Genomic DNA, 13,353 nt, shown 5'->3' on the forward strand with positions numbered 1-13,353 from the left:
GGTAACAGCTGCATCAGCCAGAGGGGATATGGAATTAGCACTGCCTGAGAATACAAACATTGCATATTCCATGCTGACAAATTGGTTCTCAGGATGATCCTGATATTCATCTAGGCATGTAAAGTCAACTTCATATTTCATAAGTTATGGGTGATAGGACTAAAGTCTTTCTGTCCCAAACCATTGTGCCTCGTGGAAAAGCTGTGCACCTGGGATGTCCACCTAGCACAAAAAAAGTATCTAGACAAATCTAAAACATTAAAGCAATCAAGCTCAGTATTTGCGGTCTGTCTGTTGGGTGTAAGCAGGGAGGAGTGAGTGTTTGTTTTTCAGCATCTTACATGTCTAGGTGGATCAGGTGGCATATACTTGAGCCATATGAGGCAAAGAATTTGTCTTTTAGTGAACTCTGGTCACACTTCATAAATGCAGTACATGCCTCTAGATGGAGACGTACTGTTCTTAAGAAGAAATCTGCAAGACAGCCTCCTGGTCCTTTATAATATGCTTCAGAGCTGGTAGGTAAGCCTCCCCTGCTGCTGTAGTTGGAAGGATGGTATTGATTATATAGTACCTCTTGTCATTTGGGAAACAGCCTGTGTACAGTTATATGTAGTGTAGTTGTAGCCGTGTCGGTCTGCTCTGTGTGGCTCAAAAGCTTGTGTTTCTCACCAACAGAAGTTGTCCAATAAAAGATATTACCTCACCACTTTGTCTTTCTGTGTATAGTTATGTCAGTTTTGATCATATATTAAGCTAAATTCCTAGGTAAATTCTCGCCAGACCTACACACTATTGATAAAATCCCTTTGTACAGTCTGTGGATCTTACTGTTCTGAGTAATATTAAAATGTATATGAGCTTCCTCTAAAATTTCCTTTCTTCGAATAGTAAGATCTACAGATCTGAACAACTTTGGGTAAGATAAGGGATTCCCATTCATAGATAAGTAAATAATGTTTTCGTGCCCAGCTGTCAGTATTTTCATAGTTAAGGACAACACAGTTTTCATTGTAGCTGTGAAAGTTCTCAACTGGCAACCTGTCCGTCAGGGAGGGACACATATCCCTGAGCCACTGGTTGTTAGGTCTGAGTTCTGCCTATCAAAGATGCAGACAGGCTGAAGACCTATTGTAAGATCTAATGTTTCTCCTTGAAGAAAGGAAATTTTGGGTAAATGTTGATACATTTTCTTGTTTCTGTGGTGTGCGCTAGACTGTTCTTTGGAAATTGAAGGGGTTTACTGCCCCTCCCCGCCAAAAAAAAAATTTAATTGGGGTTAACCTGCTGGATCTGCATGGTTCCAGTCCAACTCTTAGTCCTGGAAGCAAATAGAATCTGAGGACACATTGACACTCTGTCTCTGCTAATCTTTCTGTAGGTAAGACAGAAGAGGTGGTCCTGAAGAAGCTAGAATACATTTATGCCAAACAGAAAGCAGTAGAAGCACAAAAGAAGAGGAAACAAGTTGAGCCAGAGGAGCTTGTTGTGTCCACCAAGCCCAGCAGACAGCAAGAAGAATCCTCCACTTCCTCCAAAGAGTTGGGACAAATGATTGTGACAAATAGGCGGGGGAAGCCATTAATACTCGCCAGGAAAGGAGGCCAGGCCGCCGGTAGGCTAGGAAAGATATATGTTTGATCTAGTTGCAAAGGGAAAAAATATATAATTGGATATCTTGGGGGGAAAATAGCAGCCTGCTTTGTGTAGCCATCTTGCTATAAATTTATTAATTTAGTACAAAGTAAAGGTGAAGTATTAAAACAAGGATGTTTGCAGATGTTATGTATATTGTACATTCTAAGGTACAGTCAGAGAAAGTCTGGCTGTTTACAAAAAACACATTAACTTCTTCTGTGATTGGCTATGTGGGGTCTGAGGTCTGCACATGTGGAAATTAAGGTAATCTGAGTTTGCCAGTTACTAGCCAATTGTAGCCAAGAAAATTGTCCAAATTGAACAAAGTGGGCTGAGGACACCAACATTGATATTCACCCAAAAAAGAACTTCTGTCAGCTAGTAAGTTTATATTGGTTATAGGCCTTTTGGCATGCAGTGTCAGAAATATCACTTACAGTGTATGGTTTATATTTGTGTTTTTATACAGTCGAGACCACATCCTCTCCTATTACATTAACTACTGCCAGCCTAGTGATGACTCCACAAGGGCAGGTGCTTACACTGAAGAGCCCCCTGATGCCAGGACAGGTAGCCGCTGTTCCTTCCACACTCCTGCAAGCTGAGCTAAAGCCTCAAGTTGCCAGCAACACAGTGACAACACAGCCAGGTAAGGTCACATGATAGCAGGTTTATTGGAAGATAAGAATTGGTATTGAATCTGTATCTCTGTTCATTTATGCACTTCAGTTTATAAAATAATATTTTTTCCCAGTAAGAAGGCATGTGCCTCACCAGTAGTGTCCTTTATATAATTTTTTCTGTATTCTCACAACTTCACTAAGTGTGGTGGATTCTTACTGAAATATACCTGTCATATAAAACAAAGATACTTGATTATGCAATCAAAATGTTAACCAAGTCAATTGAGCTATTTATGGTTTTATCATCAGGTAAATAGAATCTATTGTTGAATGTTAGTATTTCCAAATGAAAGAGAGAGGGAAAATATCTGAAATGTTGTGTAGAAGGGAGAGTATCGGGCTGATCTGTATTAGAAATAGAACAATCAGATAACCATTTCTTAGACCGCTTTCAGATGGTAGTATAGTATCAGATACAGCATGGAGCTAAGTGCTGTATTTTCTATTTTTGAGCCAGTATCTAAAAAAGAATTGCTTTTCTTCCCAAATAAGGTATTGCATCCGTGATGATTCAGCTACCAGGCTCAACCGTTCCTGTCCAAGTGAAAGGCATCCTCACTAACTCAGCCATTCCCATTACGTTGTCAACCATTGCCAGTAACCCAGTGCCCCCCGCTGTAGGAACAGCTGCAGAACCTCCTTTAGGTAAGTTTGTCATTCACAAATCCTAATGTTTGGGGGTATGAAAAGCTCTCTTTGCAAATATTTAGGTTCAACTTTTCTTCAGGATAGTAAATAACACTGCATCCCACCTTCACAGTTTTGTAGCTCTCAGTAAAATTATGTGCAGAGATGGAGGGGGCATTTATTTGACCTCCAATTCAGCAGCACTTAAGGTTTGAGCCATCTTGGAACTCTCATGTCTGACACTATTAAAGCTGAAACATTTGACAGAAGTATTGTGCATGGGGTTTAGGCAGAATATAGTAGATGTTTATATTAGTAGAGCTTCCTGTCATCCAGTGCATAGAACTCCAAGAGTAGGCCACTCACCATCGTACTGGAGATACCCATGTAATAGGGCATATGGAGTTAAGGAGGAAAGGAAAAGATCAGTTTCAAATGTAGGGCTGGGGAAAATTTGACTACCATGTTTGGAAACTATTTTGGAATCCAAAGCAGATGCTACCAGTAAGTGAGTATATAGGGTCCCTGAAATATGCAGTATCTTGCTGAGAGACAAAACATGCAGGAAACATAATTTTCAAGTGTACATAAATTATTGTGCAAATACAGTGGTATTTCTTGATGGCAGTGACCATTACATGGCTTTCACCAACCCACTTTAGAAAATTCCTCTTCTCTGAAGAAGCTCTGGAAAAGGAGAGGCTGGTAAACTTAGCTTAGTGAATGATGGCAGTAATTCCACTAATAATTAGAATGAACTAATAATTATTCTGAAAAGTAATGTGGAAGTGGTACTTCTGCACAGGCCTGCTCTGTAGTAGTTATATCTACTGACTTCAGGGCAAATGAATAAACATTGCTTTTACTTCTGTTTCTGGAGAGCAAGCACGGCTAAGAGACAGTGTGTGAGGATTTCTGTCTTGTGTATCACCAGAAGAATTGTTTGCTAAATTCCAATCAATCTTGCTTGTGACAATCCACTGAAAGTAGGAGGAATTGCACACATGGCATTGAGGGACATAGCCTGAAGATACAGGTGTACCTGAGGGCTGAATTTTGTCTACAGAACTCTTACTACTGGTAGCCAACTGACAGATGGGAAAAGATCCTAAGATGAGTTTGCAAGGGCTGGCCTTAGGGGGAGGAAACCTCTATCAAACGTGCGCAACTGAAAAACAAAAACAAAAATTCTGCAGGCAATAGACATCATGAGATTTCATGTTGTTTATACGACTCACTCTTCATAGTGGATTGAATGTTAAGGTTGGGGGCGGGGCAGAAGGTACAACCAGCTCAAGACTGTATTTGGGCAGATGCTTTACACTCTTTATAGGGGTGGTTTTTTGGGGGGAAAGATGATGTGGGAGGGGGCAGATTGTCTTCAGCTTCAGTCACCAGTGATCCTGATGGGTTTTGCTTTGTTTGGTTTTGCAGAGAGTGAAGATTCATTCATGATGCCAAAGATTGTTAATGTGACATCACTGGCTGCTGAAGGGGGTGTGAATTTAAACCTGAATAGAAACAAGAATTCTCATGTAACCCCAGGTGCTGGTGCCCAGACATCTGAGCCGTCCCTGAAAGCAGGACCTCATGAAAGTAGGCGGAATGAGGACATCCTTTCAGAAGAAAAAAACAAGGCATCTCCTGGAGACAGCTGTGGAGATGGGAGAAATGCCACGGGGCCCACACAAATTTTCCTTGAAAATAAAGACAACAGCTTTCCACAGATTCGAAATGTACCCAGTGTGAAGGACTCCTCAGAGTCCTTTGCTAAAAAGTCTTGCATTGGAGAGTTTCTTGGAAGCCAGGGGAGGAGGAAAGAGACTGATCAGGGAGGGGAAAGGTTGAAGCCAAAGGATTCTCCATTCCGCAAGCTGCAGGTTAAAGATCTCAAAGACTCCAGGATAGAAATGGAACTGAGGAAGGTAGCCTCTGCAATGGAGGAAGCAGAACTAGACCCAAGTGAGTTACTGGGCAGCATTGAAGAGAGTGATGACACTGATGAAACCCTCACTTCACTTCTCAATGAAATTGCCTTTCTCAATCAGCAGCTGAATGATGACACTTCTGGCATGTCAGAGCTGCCTGGTACCCTGAGCTCAGACTTTTCTCCACAAGACTCCGAAACGCGGAGGGGAACTGCCAGTGACCTGACCACTGCAGATGGAGCCTCCTTCCAGTTTGGTCACTTGGGTAGCAGTTTCAAGGGCCTTTCTGAAGTTCGAGAGAGCAGTGGCTCCATAAGCCCCCTCCTGCTTCACCTGGAAGATGATGACCTTACTGATGGTGAGAGGAACTCTGCAGAGCCTTCATCTCAAGCAGATATTTTGAAGATAGTGATAGGCTCTGAAATGAAGGACCCAATTGCCAACCTCTCAGTAACTGATGGTGGAGGTGGTAAAACCGTAGATTCCCTGGTAGAGACCAACGTGTCTCCTCCAATCCTGCAGATGAAAACTAATCTTGAAGCTGGTAACACTGACACACTGTGGAGGCCTATGCCCAAACTGGCACCACTTGGGTTAAAAATTGCAAATCTTCCATTAGACTCAGAAGGGCAGAGTACCAAGGTGATGCCAGTATTGGCACCTGTAGTTGCAAAACTGGCACCCGTTGGTTTAAAAACTAAATTACCTTCAACTGAGCTGGAAGGACAGGACAGCAAAGTAATGCCCACATTAGCATCTGTGGTTGCAAAATTGAACAGTATTGGGACCTTGCCTTCAAATTCTGCAGGCAAATAAATGCTTGGATTTTTCAGAGACTGAAAGGAAAATCTGGAGCAATTTGGACTATGAAAGGAATTGGTATCTTGAGTTTTAACATCTTCCCTTGTCTCCAGACATTTGTTCCTGTATCCCTGTAAAGAAAATATGGTATCCGTGCACTCTTCTGACTGAGGGCAGGCCCCAAGCTGAGAAATCAACGCTATGAAACTTTAATTGTGCTAATATAAATTTTACCTCACTACTGTAATGTTTATCCCCCAGAAAGAAAGATAATGATGTATTACCAATGCTGGGCATATGGTATCCTTCCAACAGTGGGTCCTTCACAAAGAGTTTATGAAACTAGAGGTCTGATGGACCCAGGCCACTGAGAGATTCATACCTAACGGAGATGCAGTTATTTCTGGATGAGGAGAAATCAGGAGTACTAGTGTTTTACCAGCCAAATTAACTATCTATGCAGAAGCAGGGGTGTTCACATCTGCAGTTTGTGCACAGCCCACAAAATATAATGAGCTTGTGTAAAGGAGATTGGAGCAAGCTTGTTCAAACTGGTTGCCCTGGGTGGAGGAAAGGGAGATCGGGGATAGATTTCCCAGAATGCTTGTGTTAAAAATCTCTATTCTTCAGTGAGTGAGAATTATCTTCCTGCTCCTAGTCTCTCTAGTTAGTTTCTACCTACATCATTTCCATATGAAATCCTAAACTCCCATTTTAAGGTGAAGAAGGAAATTTTCATAGTGATAATTGCAACACCCCAGTGTTGTTTTTTTAGTTAGCTAATTTTAAAAAGAATAAAACCCTGCAATGTTCTTCCTTGAGCATGCTGGGAATGAGACAGCATCTAGAACGAACAGATTCAGACAGGAGAAATCCATCTGGGTACCAGATTGCTAACTCTTTAAAAGCATTGCTGAGGTAGTTTGTGTCATTTGTCTCCGTTCTCCTCTCTTTCCTTCCCTGTTTCCTCCCTGGTTCTTGAAGACATATACATCTCAAATATATTTACAGAAAGTGACCCTTTCAGGATTATTGGGACATGAAAATAAGTGTGTGCGCGCGCGTCCTTCCAAACCATCCATTTCTTAATGAATTCAGGAAAGGTACTCAGAGGTTCTCATTGCATTTACGCAAGATGTGTATAGCAAAAAAAAAAAAAAAAAAAAAAAAAAATGCTCATTACCAGGGAAATAGGGCAGTATTTGAATCACAAGATGTATTTTTTATTCTCTTCTGCCACCACTTATTCAATAAACTGTAGCTTCTCTTCACTGTTAAGCAGTTGGAAGTGAAGGGCCTGCAGACTGTAAAGATATTTATATTTTTGTACACAAGTTTTGTTTTCTTAGTTTCCTTGAAGAATGAAATTTTCAGCCTAGAAGAGACTATTTGTTAATGAGTGTATAAATGATTTTTTCCTATCTAGTTTGTAAATAATAGAAATTATGGTGGACTTCAGGGGCTTCTTAGGTGCTCCTCAAAAGTGAAAATCACTGCTGTGAAAATTGTGTAGAATCTGGGAAACGGCGCATTTTGCCTTTCTTGCATAATTGTATTTAGGAATGTAATCCCTGCTCTTAATGCCTCAGCAGCAGCAATTGAGATTCCACATGCCCCCAGTGGCCTCCTTCCCCCCCCCCCCCCCCCCGTGATGCACTATTGCAGGAGCTTTCATCTCTCCCAGCGCCAAGGCTGTGCCTGTGTGTCTGACATTCACATGCATGTGCTGTAAGTGATGATCTTCCACTCTTCAGAAGCAGTGTCAAACTCTACATTTAGTGCAAAAGTGTGCCCTATACAGTAAGCTGCAGTTTCTAGACCTGTGTCTAGAATGGCTGTATCACTGGGTATGTATATCTTGTGTTGTTTCCTTTTCTTTGTTACAATTTTCTATTGGGCTGCAAAGCAAAGAGAGGGTTCTTAAGCTGGGTATGCATAAAGTTGCTCCAGACTATGTGTAATGGAGGTGTCTTCACCTTGGGATTCTACAAGGCATGTTTGAAAACAGTTGGACAGGTGTGTATCACTTCTACTGCCTTTGCATATTTTACAGTTTAACCTCAGTTTGTGTCATAAATGCTAATCTCCTTCCTGCACTAAAGGGTTGAAGAAAAGGGTATGGGTTAGTATGAGAGCCTGCATAGCCTTATAGATATCATTCAATGCCTTAGAAAAGGGAACTAGCCTATAAATACATGTTTACACCTACTCCTTAGACATTAGAGGCTAGATCCGAACCTCATTTACACCAGTATAAATCTGGAGTAACTCAGTTGACTTACACCAGATTTACACTGATGTACCTGAGAATTTGGCCCTGGGTATTTTAAATTGGCTGAAGTTGCTTGTCATTCTGCCCAAGACAGTTTGATTTGCTATTAAATTCAACTCCTTGCTGTGTGAAACAGCCGTCAGCATTGCACTGATGGTGCCACACCAAAAAAAGCCACTAATTTCCTCTCTGTCCCCTATCACTTCTTGATTCAAAATGGCTGCTGTTCACTTAAGTGTTAAAATTAAGTGTGCATTAATCCATGTCTGTACATTAAGAAAAATATGCCTTTCACATTTCATAGGACACAGATAGCATTAAAGTCACTCAAACACTCTTTTAAAATAACCCTTCCTGCCTTGAGGGGCAAGGTGATGGAAAATGCCTAGCTACATATTTACTGTTTGGCAGTGGGCAGTCAGGAATGCCTGCTGTAACAAAAGCATATTGTTGAGATAAAAGCTGACCTGCCTGATGCCAGAAAACTCTCAGTAAGTCAGCCAAGAACAGACCCCAAAGTCAAAAGAACCAATAGGCACACAGCCAAGAAAGGTGTTTGGCAGGTTCTGCCTAGCAACAAAGCCCCTTTGAAAAGCTCATTAGCCTTTGCTTTTCCTAATCCTCACATGTCATCTTTGGATTTCACTATCATTTTGAATGTCAAATCCCCTCCCACCCACAGCCCCAAAATCAATTGGTTTGGAACAAACCTTTTGGAAATTATGCACACTATTTTTAAGAGACAATAATGCAAGAATGTGTTACTTTTGTAGCGAGTGGGTTTTGGAATCAGGAGAACAATAGAAACCCCTGCAAGGAGCACATTCTTACTAGACCAAGAGTCCTGGAAATTTTGTTTGGTTTTTTAGACATGTCTGTAAATAGACAAATGTTTTTAAGAATATAATGCAATGTCAGATTTAGCTTTTTTCCTTTTATATATTAAAAATATATCTTTCCCTCTTTTCAGCTTTTGAAAAATTGATATTTTTGTAGAAATCTAACAGTACAGGACTGTTCAATGACTGTATGTCAGAGAGAGGAAGTGTAAAACTAAAATAAACCAATCAAGTTCAACCAGGAACTGGCTTTGGAAGCTTTTATTATTGGGAGGGAGGGAGGGAGGGAAGGAGAATGGGATGAATGATAACGTATTAATGGTCTTGGTGGTGGCAGGTGGAATTGCACAATCAAGCAGAGCCAGAAATATTTAGTCTTTTAAAATATAGTTTGCATTCTGTATTTATTTTATGTGTATTGCACTGATGCCTAAGAGTGCCAGTCATGGATCAGGTGCTGTACAAACACAGGAAAAAAAAGCTAGTCCCTCTCCCAAAGAGCTTAATTTTAATCTCTCTGCTTCTCCAATAAATCAAAAACAAATAACCGTGGAGTGGTTTTTTGTTAATGGGACGTCTTAAAGATTTGATCAGACAGTTTCCAAGGAGGCTTTGCTTCTCTACGGTTGTGTTTTACTTCAGTGGCACAGTTATTGATGTACACATTTGAGCATTTTTTCCAACTGCATCAAAAACAATTTAAAAACAAATGGTTTGGGGTGAGAGATTGTGAGACTAGAGCAAAGAATATAAGCAGGCGGGACGGTGATGCTCTTTTTTAGGGTCTGTTTTCAGTTGTTATGACTGTTTTGTCTTGCTGGCATGGACAGATGCATTAATGGCCGGCTTCTCCATTGCAGCAGCAAACCATTGGAAATAATAGTCTGTCCTCAGCGAGGAGTGCCTAAATTTTATGGCATTTAAGTGCAGCAAAAGCAGCTTTTCAGAAGCCCAAAGACTGCTACATTTATATATGCAAGTTAAAAACACACACTACTTATAAAACACAAGAAAATGAATAAACTGGAAAGATGTACAGTATCTTATTTTTCTCTTCTTTCTGTCCTATCAATTTCTACTATTATTTACTCCTTTTTATCTCAGTGCTCTTTTCTGTCTCATCTGTTTTCTTACTTTCGTTTTCTCTCCTTTCCTGTTCTTATGTTCCTTTCTCACCTCAGCCTCAAGTTCAATGCTTCTCTTCCTTGCAATTTACTTGCACTCTTGCAGTGTGCTGGGGTCTGTCTTCTGGTTCATTTTGTCTGTTCGTAGCCCTGTAGCTTTCCATATTTACTTCCAGGCCTGAGCATCCTGCAGATCAGGGCATTTTAAGTCACTTGGTACCACGTTTGTACAGACTTCAGAACCATCATGTATAAATGAGGCTGCATTTGGCTGTGCCAACTTTGCCATTCTAATAGGCGGTACTGTGGTGTCTTTAGGGCTCAGAGAGGAACCCTTCTGGAGCAACAGCAGTGTAGAGAAAACTCCAGATTCTTGCTTTCAGGTTCGCCCAGGACCAGTATAGATTGAAGATTGTATTTAAGGGATCTGTGGCAGGTGGCCCTTGTTAAACTAAGGCTATATATCCTGCTGCCATCTTTTTGGGTGGGAATGAAGAAGTCCAGAGACCAGCTCCCAAGCCCTATCTAACAAACTTCATGTTTTTATCCCTGGCTAGTCTCATGGGAGCTACTGTAATGGAAGCAGGGAAACTGGTGTTTCTTCTTCAGGGTCAATTTATGATGAGTGCTCGCAGCCCAGAAGGGTTTTCCCTTGAGACCCAAAGAGCCCATAAAACCCCGTCACAGACTCCAGCAAGAAATACTAATTTAATATTAGGTAAAACAGCTCACATCTTTGCCAAAGGTTGACACAATTACTGGAAGGGATTTGAATGTCCCCAGTCATTTTAATAAGGCTGTGACCATGTAAATGCAAAAACTATGGAGTAGTTCTGGATGAAAAGGGGGGAAAAAAACCCAGTTTGACTGTAGAGTAGGATCAAAATAAATTATTCAGCAATCCACTAGAATTCATTATTTGTTACTCAGAAGTTAGTTTCACAATTTTCACACATTTCAAACCCTTAATTGGAGGAAGTAAGTTTCTGGGCCTAAAGTCCCATGGAGCTACAGTCCCAAACCACGGGAAGATCAATCTTCATGCCCTATATTATTTTTTACTAGAACTGGTTGCAAAAATGTTTTTCCTTGCAAAGAAAAATTCTTTGAATTGTTTGGGTTTTCTTAGGAAAAAGATTTTTTTTTTTTTAAATGGATGCTTTTTTTCCCCCCTTGCAAAACTTTCTGCAGGGTTGATAAAACTCTTTTCTGTCGAAAAGCATTGTCATGGCAAACTTTCCATCCTGTTCACTTCTGTGCCAGTGCTCAGGGCTTGACCTTCTTTCAATTGCCGGATTGGCTGTAGGCAGCACTCCTGCAATGAGCTGTTCTACTCCGAATACTACCTCTAGCACTTCCTTCTGCAGTTTTCCCTTTAGTTAAAGCAAAGCGATAGTGCTGTGAAAGTATAATCATCGTCCCTCTCCCCAACACACCGACTGACACACATCTCCCATGGACCAAGAGCAGTTCCCCATTAGGACTTGGGGCATCTGTCCTGTGACACTTGCTTAGAACCCTTTCTCAAAAGAATCTAGTTCTGGGCAGAAGAGGCGATATCGGTCAGAAAGCTCCCCAGGGCTAACTGAAGTGAGGTTTAATGTTTTCCCTGGGAGGAGCAGGGCTCAGTGGCCATTGCTGATCCCAAGGAACTGCTGGGAATGGCAAACTCAGTGCTGTGGATTGTGGCATGTTTGCATGGAATGCCGGCAGCTCCGATCTAGACTGGTTGACAGCATGGCTTGCTCATGAGCTGTGCTACCATTGGTGGCCCAGCCTTCTCGGTATCCCCCATGTAGCAGAATGCTTTAAGCAGCATTAATTTCTGGTGGATTTCCATGACGAAGCTGCCAGCTTGGCGGGGGATAGTGTCAAATAACACTTAACACCTCTGTAGCACTTTTTGTTCTATGCCAACACTTATCCTAGGGTGCCTGCTCCTGGGTTCCATCTCCTAAGACCATACGGAGTCCAGTCAAGGGCTTTGTGCACAGGGCTTTTGCTTGCTCAGGAATGTGGGGTGAGGAGAGTGTCAGCGCCACTTCTACACTTACTGGCCACATCTGACTGGAACTCATGCTCACTTAATCCAAAGAGTAGATGCCATTACCCCCAAGGCATTAGGTCAATTAAAAACGACAACAACTCTTTGAGAGCCTATGGCACTCACAGGTAATGATCTAACTCAAATTCCCACTGTCTGTTGTAGCGTTTCTTTATTTCCTTTGCTTATCACTGCTGATGCCTAGCTAGTTCTGCATTCAGCTGGTTCAGCTTTCTCCTGTCTAATCAGTCTGCTCCTCCTGCCACTTTCCTTCAGCAATGCCACGGTCCATTTTCCCCCACATCAGGCTGACAAGCAACTATCAGATCATGAACTTTAGTTTGTGACATTGCTAGGTCAACCCAGCAAGTGGCATGGATTCTCACTCCTTAAAACAAAAACACAGTAACACTGTCACAATGAAAAGAAGCTTAGGGTAAAGGCGCCTAATCCTTTTAGAGGCAGGAAGCCTGGGTTGTATTCCCAGCTCTGCCACTGGCCTGCCGGGAGACCTTGGGTGACCAATTTTACATCCCTGTGCCTCAGTTACCACATCTGTAAAATGGAGCTATTGATACTCTTGAGTTCTATGAATGAAAAGCACTATATAAGAGCTAGATAATGTTTTCACCCCTCAGCTCAACTTTGCCTAATTAAATCCTATATTAGCAGCTTGTTTTCCATCTGGGATGTATGTGTTCTGCATAAAATGGAGCAGAAAGCTGCTGCTCTCGTCTTCGATCCAGAGATGCAGTCCAAAGAGATGACTGGTTCCACTATGCATCCATCTCTCTTCATGGGAGCAGAAGGATGCCCCTGATTTGAGATGATGCATCGTCACATGCTGGAAGTTTAGTTTCTGCAGGAGAAATCTCTATGGAAGTTGAGGGTGGCTGTGAACTGCCTAGTAAAACTCCATGGCCGGCACTCTGACAATTGGACTTATGAGACTACTTGCAGTATCTGTACTACGTATGGACAAAAACACTATAATAGACAGATGTTACTATGTCTGTAAAGGGAAGGAGGAGGGGACATGGCAACATTTTTAAAGTATTTTTGTATCAGAATAGTGGCATCAAGAACTTTCTCTTTGGAATATTTTGAGAACAAGTTACTGGCTTCCAATGAGTCAGCGTAGTTCCTCCACCCTTGCACCTCTTTTAGGTGCTCCCTATTTAACACAGCTGTCCCTGAGTCCTGCTCTGGGACTTGGCTGACACAGCACACACACCGGGCCTCCATTTGCTCCCACAGACAGGCTGATGGCCAGTCACCACCCAGCAGGGTGAACGAGAATCTCTGTGAACCAATGAAAGACCCAGTTGAACTAGAGTCTGGGCTACCGTCTTTGTTACATTTTCCCATTTAAATTACTGCTGCGCCAGAGCAGCAGA

At 41.8% G+C, this 13,353-nt stretch overlaps 1 protein-coding gene across 8 annotated transcripts in view; it reads left to right on the plus strand.

Moving 5' to 3' along the window:
* MGA (MAX dimerization protein MGA) overlaps positions 1-9,030 on the plus strand; it is an 85,891-nt gene extending 76,861 nt beyond the window's left edge. For 7 of the 8 annotated variants that reach the window (XM_034769127.1, XM_034769126.1, XM_034769130.1 and 4 more), the window contains 4 exons: positions 1,382-1,615; positions 2,108-2,287; positions 2,814-2,966; positions 4,383-9,030. In XM_034769127.1, the coding sequence (XP_034625018.1) occupies positions 1,382-1,615; positions 2,108-2,287; positions 2,814-2,966; positions 4,383-5,692 (1,877 nt within the window). In that variant the 3' untranslated portion in view covers positions 5,693-9,030. The remainder of the gene's footprint in view (positions 1-1,381; positions 1,616-2,107; positions 2,288-2,813; positions 2,967-4,382) is intronic. The other variant, XM_034769131.1, reaches the window with a different exon arrangement.
* The last annotated feature ends 4,323 nt before the right edge of the window (positions 9,031-13,353 follow it).

The sequence above is a fragment of the Trachemys scripta genome, chromosome 4 (assembly GCF_013100865.1).
Source record: "Trachemys scripta elegans isolate TJP31775 chromosome 4, CAS_Tse_1.0, whole genome shotgun sequence".
Classification (NCBI taxonomy): domain Eukaryota; kingdom Metazoa; phylum Chordata; order Testudines; family Emydidae; genus Trachemys; species Trachemys scripta.